This window comes from Sciurus vulgaris (assembly GCF_902686455.1).
Source record: "Sciurus vulgaris genome assembly, chromosome: 15".
NCBI lineage: Eukaryota > Metazoa > Chordata > Mammalia > Rodentia > Sciuridae > Sciurus > Sciurus vulgaris.
The window spans coordinates 60,778,915-60,791,527 of record NC_136476.1 but is presented as its reverse complement, the minus strand read 5'-3'; the positions used below and the strand labels follow the sequence as shown (position 1 = coordinate 60,791,527).

General features: G+C 34.1%; 1 protein-coding gene across 1 annotated transcript; it reads right to left on the bottom strand.

The window, feature by feature from the left end:
• Nucleotides 1-275: 275 nt before the first annotated feature.
• On the bottom strand, nt 276-12,328 carry CYLC2 (cylicin 2; the record flags this gene model as incomplete). The annotated part of the gene is made up of 5 exons (XM_079112151.1): nt 276-1,057; nt 1,193-1,330; nt 8,310-8,438; nt 9,624-9,664; nt 12,318-12,328. 5 exons carry the CDS (start codon nt 12,326-12,328, stop codon nt 276-278), a joined length of 1,101 nt encoding a protein of 366 aa, XP_078968277.1.
• Between the last annotated feature and the right edge of the window lie 285 nt (nt 12,329-12,613).

Sequence of the window (12,613 nt, the reverse complement as noted above, 5' to 3'; positions counted from 1 at the left end):
TCAAGAGATCTTTCAATACTTCATATCCCCCAAGTTAGCATAGGTATCTTTCAAGTCCTTCCAAGAAACTTTCCTTAATTTTTCTTAAAATTTTTCTTACATTTTATGAATCTTTGCTGAGTCCACCTTATGTCCTTCTTTGCCGCCTTTTAAAAAATTATTCAATGAGTTCTTTGAGGCTTCTTTTTCACTCATAAATTCAATTCCAGACAACTAAAACTTTTCACCGAACATGCTTTTAGATAGATCTTTCAGTTGGAATTATTTTCCAAGACCTACTTGCCCTTCTTGTCTTTCTTGTCTTTCTTATCTTTTTTGTCTTTCTTGGACTCTTTCTTGACATCATCCTTCGACTCACTCTCTCCCTTCTTACCTTTACCTTTCTTTGCATCTTTCTTGGAGTCTTTATCCTTCTTGCTCTCCGGTTTCTCACCTTCTGACTCTGCATCTGCTGTGTCTTTGTCTTCTTTGTCTTTGTCTTTGTCTTTGTCTTTGTCTTTGCCCTTCTTGGCGCCTTTCTTATCTTTCTTGTCTTTCTTGTCGCCTGCTTTTTCATCCTCAGATTCTGGAGCTGACTCCTTGTCCTTCCCACCTTTCTTATCTTTCTTATCCTTCTTATCTTTCTTTCCGCCTGCTTTATCCTCTTCAGTTTCTGTATCTGCTGCCTCTTTGTCTTTGCCCTTCTTGGCACCTTTCTTATCTTTCTTATCTTTCTTTCCGCCTGCTTTGTCCTCTTCAGATTCCGTTTCAGCTGTGTCTTTGTCCTCTTTGCCCTTCTTTGAACCTTTCTTATCTTTCTTTCCTCCTTTTTCATCTTCAGATTCTCCACTTGACTCCTTGCCCTTTCCTTTCTTATCTTTCTTATCTTTCTTTCCTCCTTTTTCATCTTCAGATTCTCCACTTGACTCCTTGCCCTTTCCTTTCTTATCTTTCTTATCTTTCTTTCCACCTTTTTCCTCTTCAGATTCTCCGCCAGACCCCTTGCCCTTTCCCTTCTTATCTTTCTTTCCACCTTTGCCACCTTCAGATTCTGAACCTGAATCCTTCTCCTTTGAATCTTTTTTACCTTTTTTGCCAGCTTTAGATCCTTTTTCTTCATCCTTCTCTTTCTTTGAGTCTTTCTTCTCTTTCATTTCTAATTCTGAATCAGGTTTCTCTTTCTCTTCTTTCGTATCTAATGGTTTCTCCTCACCTTCTTTGGGACCAGAGGGTTTAGGTGGAGGCTTCCTCCTAGCGGCTAAATACACAGATGGTCTCTCTGAAATTCTCATTAAGGAACGGTGCATCCATAGTGGTGGTTGTTTTGGTCCTTCCAATTTAGTTTCATCAACTGCCTGAATTCGTTAGAATAATGAAGAACAAATTTCAGTTATGCAGTTTTTACAAACAGACATTAAATATAGCCTAAATTCAAACATAAAAAAAGTTTAGATGTTGTGATTAAAAAGTGAATAATTTATAGATTTCATAGTTTATTCTGCTTTTTGGATTTCATCACTTTTAAAACTAATGGATTGTTATTTCTCATGTTCAAAAGTCCCTCAAGATTTTATGTTAAAATTAGAAGAGACCAGCATTGACTAATGACATCTTAGAAACTCTTCTTGCAATCAGGGGAAGCTTTCATTTTTTTATGTATTTTTAATCTGTGTTCATGAGCATTCTTGGACTGTTTTGCTTACCCTTCATTTCTACATGAACTTAGAAACAAGTTAGCCTCTAATGTTTAATAGTTTCAAGTTCAGGCATATCTTGATCTATATTTTCACTTTCCAGGTCTCTGGAAATGAGAATATCACCAGTGGTTATAGGTGAAAGCCTGACATTCCTCCTCCTTGGTAAGATATAAACTCATGATCACCAGAGAGGTAACTGAAATGATAAAATCAATAACACTCAGTGCATGTTGTGGTGCATTTTATTTTCAACTTCTAACCAAATATTTGTAAAAACTAAAGGGCAGGGTGATCCAAGATGGCAGACTAGAGGGTGACTGCAGCTCCCGTCACTCCAGAACCCAGGATTCAAGAAGGGGAGGCATTGAGAGACTCGGACTAACATAGAGCCACAGGGTGAGTCTCTCCCACCGGGTGAAGCCTGGCCTGGATGGCAGGCCCAGACAGGGGCAGCTTCTCAGAGCAGGGCAGGGCAGCTAGAGTCTTCCCCAGGCAGCCCTGCTCCTTCCAGCGGCAGGCTACTTCCACAACCAGCTTCTTGGAGCAGGCCGCCCAGTGAGAGCCTTTCCACACAGAGCCAGCCCCCAGCCCTGGAACCAGTAGCAGGCTAGGGGTAGCTTTCTTCAGAAGCACTGCATCATCAAGTTCCTCCAAGAATTCAGGCTACTGAAGGCTGGGAGGTGAAATACGGGAAATCTACAGAGACACTATAAACCAAAGAAAATGTCCCAAACAAACCTAGATACTATATAAATAAAACCCAATAACAGCACGGCAGAAGAAATGTCAGAAAGGGAATTCAGAATGTACATAATTAAAACAATCAGGGAAGTAAACGAGGAGATGAACAAGCAAATGCAGGCATTGAAGGAGGAGATGAAAGAGCAAATGCAGGCATTAAATGATCACACCAATCAACAGTTTAAAAAGCAAATATGGGAAGCAAAAGATCATTTCAATAAAGAGAGATACTGAAAAAAAAAAACCAGGAATCCTTGAAATGAAGGAAACAATAAACCAAGTTAAAAACTCCATAGAAAGCATAACCAATAGGTTAGAACACCTGGAAGATAGAACCTCAGACATTAAAGACAAAATATTTAATCTTGAAAACAAAGTTGAACAGAGAAGATGGTAAGAAATCATGAACTGAATCTACAAGAATTACGGGATATCATGAAAAGGCCAAATTTAAGAATTATTGGGATTGAGGAAGGCTTAGAGAAACAAACCAAAGGAATGAACAATCTATTCAATCAAATAATATCAGAAAATTTCCCAAATCTGAAGAATGAAATGGAAAATCAAGTACGAGAGGCTTATAGGACTCCAAATATACAAAATTACAATAGACCCACACGAAGGCATATTATAATGAAAATACTTAACATACAAAATAAAGACAAAATTTTAAAGGCCACGAGAGAAAAGAATCAAATTATATTCAGGGGGAAACCAATAAGAATATCAGGAGATTTTTCAATCCAGACCCTAAAACCTAGAAGGGCCTGGAACAATATTTACCAAGCCCTGAAAGAAAACAGATGCCAACCAAGAATCTTATACCCACCAAAACTTACATTCAGATTTGATGACAAAATAAAATCCTTCCATGCTAAACAAAAGGTAAAAGGATTTACAAAAAGAAAGCCGGCATTACAGAACATTTTCAGCAAAATATTCCATGAGGAAGAGATGAAAACAAATGATGTAAATCAGCAACGGGAGGAACTAGCCTAAAGGAATAGCCAAATAAAGGAGAAACCAAATCATGTCAAAAAACAAAAATGAGTCAAATGACTGGGAATACAAATCATATCACAATAATAACCCTGAATGTTAATGGCCTGAACTCATCAATCAAAAGACATAGACTGGCAGATTGGATTAAAAAGAAAAACCCAACAACATGCTGCCTGGAAGAGACTCATCTCATAGAAAGAGATATCCATAGACTTAAGGTGAAAGGATGGGAAAAAACATACCATGTACATGGACACAGCAAAAAATCTGGAGTATCCATCCTCATTTCAGATAATGTTCACTTCAAGCCAAAACTAGTCAGAAGGGATAAAGAAGGACATTCATACTGCATAAGGGAAGCATAAATCAGCAAGACATAATAATCATAAATATCTATGCCCCAAACATTGGCTCGTCCATGTATGTCAAACAAAACCTTCTCAATTCCAGAAATCAAATAAACCACAACACAATAACACTAGGCGATTTTAACACACCTCTCTCACCACTGGATAGATCTTCCAAACAATAATTGAATAAAGAAACCATAGATCTCAAAAACACAATCAACAATTTGGACTTAATGGACATATATAGAATATACTATCCAACAAAGAATGAATACACTTTCTACTCAGCAGCACATGGATCCTTCTCTAAAATAGACCATATTTTATGCCACAAAGCTAATGTTAGCAAATACAAGAAGATAGAGATACTACCTCATATTCTATCAGATCATAATGGATTGAAATTAGAAATAAATGACAAAATAAAAAACAGAAACTTCTCCAATACCTGGAGATTAAAAAATACACTATTATATGATGAATGGATAACAGAAGACATCAGGAGGGAAATAAAAAATTCTTAGAAGTAAACGAGAACAAAGACACATCATATCAAAATCTCTGGGACACTATGAAAGCAGTACTTAGAGGAAGATTTATTTCATGGGGCGCATTCAACAAAAGAAGTACAAATCAACAAATAAACGACATAACACTACAGCTCAAAGCCCTAGAAAAAGAAGAGCAGACCAACACCAAAAGTAGTAGAAGACGGGAAATAGTTAAAATCAGAGCCGAAATCAATGAAATTGAAACAAAAGAAACAATCGGAAAATTAACGAAATAAATAGTTGGTTCTTTGAAAAAATAAACAAAATTGATAAACCCTTAGCCACACTAACAAAGAGAAAGAGGGACAAAACTCAAATTACTAAAATTCGGAATGAACAAGGAAATATCACAATAGACACGAGTGAAATACAAAACATAATTAGAAGCTATTTTGAAAACTCTATATTCCAACAAAACAAAAAACTTCGAAGACATCAACAAGTTTCTAGAGACATATGAATTACCTGAACTGAATGAGGACGACATACACAACTTAAACAAATCAATTTCAAGCAATGAAAGAGAAGAGGTCATCAAAAGCCTACCAACAAAGAAAAGTCCGGGACCAGATGGGCTCTCAGCCGAGTTCTACAAAACATTTAAGGAAGAGCTCATTCCAATACTCCTCAAAGTATTCCATGAAATAGAATATGAGGGAACCCTCCCAAACTCATTCTATGAAGCCAATATCACCCTGATACCTAAACCAGACAGAGCCACATTGAGGAAAGAAAATTTCAGACCAATATCCTTAATGAACATCGACGCAAAAATTCTCAACAAAATTTTAGCAAAGCGCATTGAAAAAATATTAAAAAGATAGTGCACCATGATCAAGGGCGTTTTATCCCAGGGATTCAAGGTAGGTTCAACATCCAGCAATCAAATAAATGTCATTCACCATATCAAAAGACTTAAAGTTAAGAATCACATGATTATTTCAATAGATGTAGAGAAAGCATTTGATAAAATAGAGCACCCCTTCATGATCAAAACACTAGAAAAAATTGGGGTAGTGGGAACATTCCTTAACATTGTAAAGGCCATCTATGCTAAGCCCATGGCTAATATCATTCTAAATGGTGACAAACTGAAAGCATTCCCCCTAAAAACTGGAACAAGGCAGGGATTCTCTCTTTCATCACTTCTATTCAACATTGTCCTTGAAACTCTAGCCAGAGCAATTAGACAAACCAAAGAAATTAAAGGGATACGAAGAGGAAAAGAAGAACTCAAACTATCCCTATTTGCTGATGACATGATTATATATTTAAAGGAACCTGGAAATTCCACCAGAAAACTTTTAAAACTCATAAGTGAATTCAGTAAAGTAGCAGGTTACAAGGTCAATGCTCATAAATCCAATGTATTTTTATACATAAGTGATGAATCTTCAGAAAGAGAAATTAGGAAAACTACCCCATTCACAATATCCTCGAAAAAATAAAATACTTGGGAATCAATCTCACAAAAGAGGTGAAAGACCTCTACAATGAGAACTACAGAACATTAAAGAAAAAAATTAAAGGAAACCTTAGAAGATGGAAAGATCTCCCATGTTCTTGGATAGGCAGAACTAATATTGTCAAAATGGCCATACTACCTAAAGTGGTATACAGATTCAATGCAATTCCAATTAAAATCCCAATGATGTACCTTACAGAAATAGAGCAAGCAATTATGAAATTCATCTGGAAGAATAAAAAACCCAGAATAGCTAAAACAACCCTCAGTAGAAAGAGCGAAGCAGGGGGTATTGCAATACCAGATCTTCAACTCTACTACAAAGTAATAGTAACAAAAACGGCATGGTATTGGTACCAAAATAGACAGGTAGATCAATAGTACAGAATAGAGGACATGGACACAAACCCAAATAAATACAATTTTCTCATACCAGACAAAGGTGACAAAAATATGCAATGGAGAAAAGATAGCCTCTTCAACAAATGGTGCTGAGAAAACTGGAAATCCATATGCAACTAAATGAAATTAAACCCCTATCTCTCACCCTGCACAAAACTCAACTCAAAATGGATCAAGGACCTCGGAATCTGACCAGAGACCCTGCATCTTATAGAAGAAAAAGTAGGTCCAAATCTTCAACATGTCGGCTTAGGATCAGACTTCCTTAACAGGACTCCCATAGCACAAGAAATAAAAGCAAGAATCAACAACTGGGATAGATTCAAACTAAGAAGCTTTGTCTCAGCAAAGGAAACCATCAGCAATGCAAAGAAAGAGCCTACAGAGTGGGAGAAAATCTTTGCCAATCAGACTTCAGATAGAGCACTAATCTCCAGAATCTATGAAGAACTCAAAAAACTCTACTCCAAGAATTCAAATAATCCAGTCAACAAATGGGCTAAGGAAATGAACAGACACTCCACAGAAGAAGATGTACAAGCAATCATCGGATATATGAAAAACTGTTCAACATCTCTAGTAATAAGAGAAATGCAAATCAAAACTACCCTAAGATTCCATCTCTCCCCAATTAGAATGGCGACTATCAAGAACACAAGCAACAATAGGTGTTGACGAGGATGTGGGGAAAAAGGTACACTCATACATTGCTGGTAAGGTTGCAAATTAGTGCAGCCACTCCGGAAAGCAGTATGGAGATTCCTCAGAAAGCTTGGAATGGAACCATCATTTGACCCAGCTATCCCACTCCTTGGCCTATACCCAAAGGACTTAAAATCAGCCTACTACAGAGATACAGCCACATCAATGTTCATAGCTGCTCAATTCACCACAGCCAGATTGTGGAACCAACCTAGATGTCCTTCAATTGATGAATGGATAAAGAAACTGTAGCATATATATATACAATGGAATATTATTCAGCCATAAAGAATGATAAATTATGGCATTTGCAGGCAAATGGATGAAATTGGAGAATATCATGCTAAGTGAGATAAGCCAATCTCAACAAACCAAAGGACAAATGATCTCGCTGATAAGCGGATGATGACATATAATGGGGGTGGGAGGTGTTAGCATTAGGGTTAGGGTTAGGTTTAGGGTTAAGTTTAGGATTAGGGAGCAGGGCAAGAATGGAGGAAGGAAGGACTGTATAGAGGGAAAAGAGGGGTGTGAGTGGTGGGGGGAACAGGGAAAAAAATGGCAGAATGTATCAAACAACATTGCCCTGTGTAAATTTATGATTACATGAATGGTATGTCTTTACTCCATGCAGAGAGAATCAAAATGTATCCCATTTGTTTACAAGAAAAAAAAAAAAAAAACTAAAGGACAAGAACAAGATTTTTTTTTCTATGAATGTTAAACAATTGAAAAATATATTGAATAAAGAAAAAAGAAAATTTATCACTACTGATGGAATTTATTTGCTAAAATAAATTATAGTTGCTGGGCATTTAAATATTTTTATAACCATAATCACCCTAGAAACATTGTGAAATTTTTGTCTTTTAATGCTTAGAATCCTGTATTCTGTATTGCCAGAAGTGAGGAAGCACTAGAACTCCATCAAGGCATAATGTGTGTAATTTCTTGAGTGTATGATCAAGTTTCTCCAGCTGGTTAACATTTCTTAAATATTTATAGTAACCATAAATTAGGGTCTCTAGATTTCTTGTCTCTTAAACACATTTTATATGATGTAGGGCTATTAAACAAAGAGTCAATATGAACTAAGTGATACAGTAAAATTTAAATAAAATATATATTTATATTTTTCCAAATAGTAGAATTTGAAATATCTTTAAATGTGTTATTCAATATATTATGTAACAGTCGTCTATGATCTTAATTTTCTTAAAGTTAATTGTAAAAATGTTAATCCATTATACTAGCCTTATTTCATGTGTTCAATAGCCATGTTGACTGCAAAGTATAAAATATTTCCATCATCACAGAAATCTGTGGCTCAGTTCTGATGTATAAAACAGAATAAATCTAAATAATTTCACAAGATTATTACTAGTAAGTACTTACTATACTAAGTACATGATCTTTCCACTACTTACAGGAGTTGTATTATCACGTAGCTGGGAAGGTATTGATCTCCTTTTTTTTCCTGGTCGTTGTGGTTTGGGAAATGCCAGGGAAAAGTGTTGCTGATTCCATGATTTTTTGCTTAATTCACTGACTAAAAGAAGAAAGACAAAATATACTTTTTAAATGGTTAGATTCCATCAGAACTGAAATGGTAATTGGTGCAATACATATCATGTAAATGAATAAACGAATGATTCAAATTATAGCTTTATTTATTTGATCATATTTAAAATTCTGTTTGGTCAACATGGGAAAACAAAAACTGATTTTTCTATTTCAACCAGTTTTATGGATAACTTTATAAAATAGTCATTGTGAATCTAATACAATCTATAAAATAGCTGCAAAGAAACATTATTACTTTTCTTTAATTCTTACTATCACTTGTAATCTAGGTTTTGCTTTCTGTTTTTTTGGGTTAGAATATAATTCTTCTGAGAAGAAAAAATGTGTTAACTATTTTTGTTTCCGCCAAAGTGTTTAGACAATGCCTGCCATAAAATATGCAATAAATAGATAATTGAACCTTGAGAGGGAAGGCTTAAATCCTTTAAGTTAATCATTTTCTAAGTCACAAGAGTAAATGCTAATAAAGCACAAGAATCAAATTGCTATTAATGACATGCTTAATGAAAAACTATTGAAAAAAAATACTGAATGGTGACTGGGAGGGTGAAATTTCCTTGAAACTATAATATAAATGATTAGGAATATTTAAGTAAAAAATGAGGCCAGAGAGAGATATTGTCACTGTGTTTAAATATGTTCAGTATCACTGTGTATAGAGAAGATAAATCTCTCCTATTAGTCTCCTAAAGATGTCCTCAGGATCATTTGGAAAACTGTACAGAAGGGAAGGTACATTTAAGCTCAGTAAATGAGGGAAAAATACTCGATAATTAAAGTAATTCAAATTAGATGCATTTGCCTTATCTAATAATGACATTTTGGCCAATTATAAACTGGATACAATCTTTTAGGAAGTTAGAAGAAATTGGGTGAGAAGTTGTAAGATTATCTAACTGTATAATTTCTAACATGAAAATATGTCCACCTTTGTGTTACTGAATGTGTTTGTTTAATCTTACTTGGATTTAAAACAACAATTTACTGAGAAGGTATTCAGTGACCATGTAAGAAAGAGTCCCTGGGAAATAAAATGTTTATTAATAATTATGTTCCATGATAGTTTTTGCTTTACCCTTCTGAATAAAAGATAATGATTTTTTAGAATTAATAATGTGTGTTTTACAATAAATATTGAATTCTTTCTTACCTGGAATATAATTATCATATGTCCCATAGTTTATTTTTTGGCTATTAAAATAAAAGGGAAAAAATTTAATTAATTTCTATAAAACCATTGCATTCTGCATTCGATGATCATTATTATACATAAACACATGCCACCAGCAACTTGATAAATATTTTTGCATTCTTAGATATCCATTATCATGTAAGATAAGCTCATCTTCAGTATGGGAGATAGGAACAAATGTGTAGATGTTTGGAGTTCAATAGAATTAAGCCATGAGGATGAACCAACTTGCCACATCTATAATATATACATTTTAAATCTTTTTAAATTGAAAAACTATGCTCAAATTATTTTTCCTACCTCCCACACCAAATTTCCTTGCAATTAAATTTGAGCCAATACATTACTTTATAACCCCTATGTTCAAATGAAAGCACATCCTCAAATTATTCTCAAATGTTAACCAAATCCCAGTCACCAAATGATAAATGTGTGTGTATGTATGTGTGTGTGCATGTGTGTGTGTGTGTATCAATGTATACTATAAGTATTAACATGGGATTTCTTTTTTTTTTTTTTTTTTTCTCTAGGAAAATCTTATAAATTAGACTGCGTTGTAAACTATTGTCCATTTATAATTTCTCACTTGTTTATTTTCGAATAAACAACTTTGCTCCCATGGGGTTTTATCATCCAATTTTTATTTATTTTTAATCGAAACCAACAGTAAGATATGTTGCCAAAATATTTTTCTGTATTAGTCATAGAGCCATTGCTGATCATGAGCAAGTCTGAGGCTTATACATACACACAGGAACAAGCACACTTTCAGTGTCTTATTTTAATGGTATATAAAAAAATAAAATATTAGGTACAAAAAACCCCCACAATATCTTGATACCTTCAATTAAGTAATGAAGTTCCCAGCATGAAACCTGGTACATTTTTGTTACTCTATAAAAATAGGAATAAATTAATTGAATGAAATTTAGCATGCATTTACCTGTCAGTTATCTAGGCTAATGTTTTCTTAACTGAATACATGCACCAAAATTATTTGAGCCATTATGTGTGTGTCTCTAAGTTTGGATCTAGCTAACGTATATTTTAGACTCTGTTGAAGAAATGTTGATGCTCAACCATGAAGAATAAGAATTCCTTCATTCCAAATGTTTGGAAGAGAAAATGCTTCAGGTTAATGAAACAGTAAATTTGTAAACATGGAATTTTCAAAATGGTAGATAAGCATGGTCCATTAATGTCTTATATAACCTCTAGAGCATATTTTTTGATTACCAAGCAATTGAACTAGAAATCAATGATAAAAGTACCTAGAAAATGCATAAATATTTAAAAATTAAACAACTTCTGAAGAAAGTGAAGAAACAAAAAACACAATGAAATCTGGAAAAGCACAATGAAATCTGGCAAAACATAAGTTTCTGCTGTGGTCAAAAATCCCTATAGCTTTCTAACAGTTGATTAGGTTATAGTTACAATTCAATAAATTTTTATCATTTGCATTTTTACTTAGGAGATTTTATAGGACCTCAAAATAACAGTAGACTGAATACCTCAGTCCCCTCTCATTATGTAAATATACATTGACATAAGCAATTAAATCAAGTCAATTTTTTATATCAGAAAACATTTTCCTACTTTCTCCCCAAAATCTAGTTCTGCTAGTAGGAAGATCTTTTCCTTGCTTCTCTGGCACTTAGGGCTATTCTTTTAAATCAGGTTCTATTTTTGATATTTCTTATAAAATTTTCTACTAAAAGTAGTAAACTATTAGTATGTCTCCTATTATTTTATTATTTTGAAAAATTTTTACAAATGTAAATATATTTCTAACTTTTTAAATTGATTTTAAGTTCATGAAACTAAGAAAATTCTAATCTAATCACTTATCCTATAAGGAAAAAATATAGTACAATTTGGTGAAATAATTTTTAAGGTTTCCAGATATGCATAAGGAAACTCAACAATTAATTCCTCACATTAGCCAAGATAAAATGGGATATAGAAGCCACAAGTCTGCCTTTACTTCAGGTCTGTATATCTAATCAATTCAAAATTATTCTCAATATTTGTGAGTTTTGGTGTAAAGACATTTTCCACTGTTAGTAATGCAAAAGATAATGTGTCTCTGAGTTAAACAAGGAATTTAAATTTAGGGTTTTTTTAAAATAAAAAGTTGAAGTGCTAATGTAGGAGACATAAGAGATTTTAATTTTTAGCAGAAAAATATATTTCTATATTTATACCAGAAAATGTTTTATAAGGGATATACTTTAACCAACTTTTTAAATTGTTTTCTATAGTCTAAAATAATTTTAATTTAGACACAAAATACACCTGCCTTTATTCTTTCCTTTTACTGTATTTCTATACCTCTGCTTGTATATCTTTTAAAAATACATAAATTAAAAGTTCAAGGGCTTCAACAATGTGAATTGTCCACAGACTCCTGTTTATAAGCATGTCCCCAGATATCCTAACAACAGGGAAAATAGGGTCGTAAAAGGTGTTGCCAGAATGTGTTTTAGAGACTGACTATAATCTCTCAATCTTCTTGTGTTTGCTCGAGAGGTCAATCAATGCCTTGCAGTCATTGTCTTGCTGAAGGATGGTTCTTTGGGTGGGAAGATTTCCTTTCTCTAGCGTTTTCTGGAACAGTTTCTTAGAATGGATTTATTTTGACCTACTTACCCAGGGGACATTTTGCAATATTGGAAGATATTTTGGCTATCATAATTGTGTGATATGATATGATACTGGCATCTAGTGGGTAGAGACCCCAGATACTACTTAACATCTTACAATGCACAAGATACTGCTGTCCTCCCTCTCCCAGTCCCTCACTCCAACCAAATTATCTGGCATAAAATATCACTAGTGGCCAGACCGACAAACCTTTTTCCAGATCAAGGAGAATCTCCAAACTAAGACACTAAGGGAAGCCTTTATTAAAGCAACTCAAGGGAGGGAAAACATAAAATAAACAG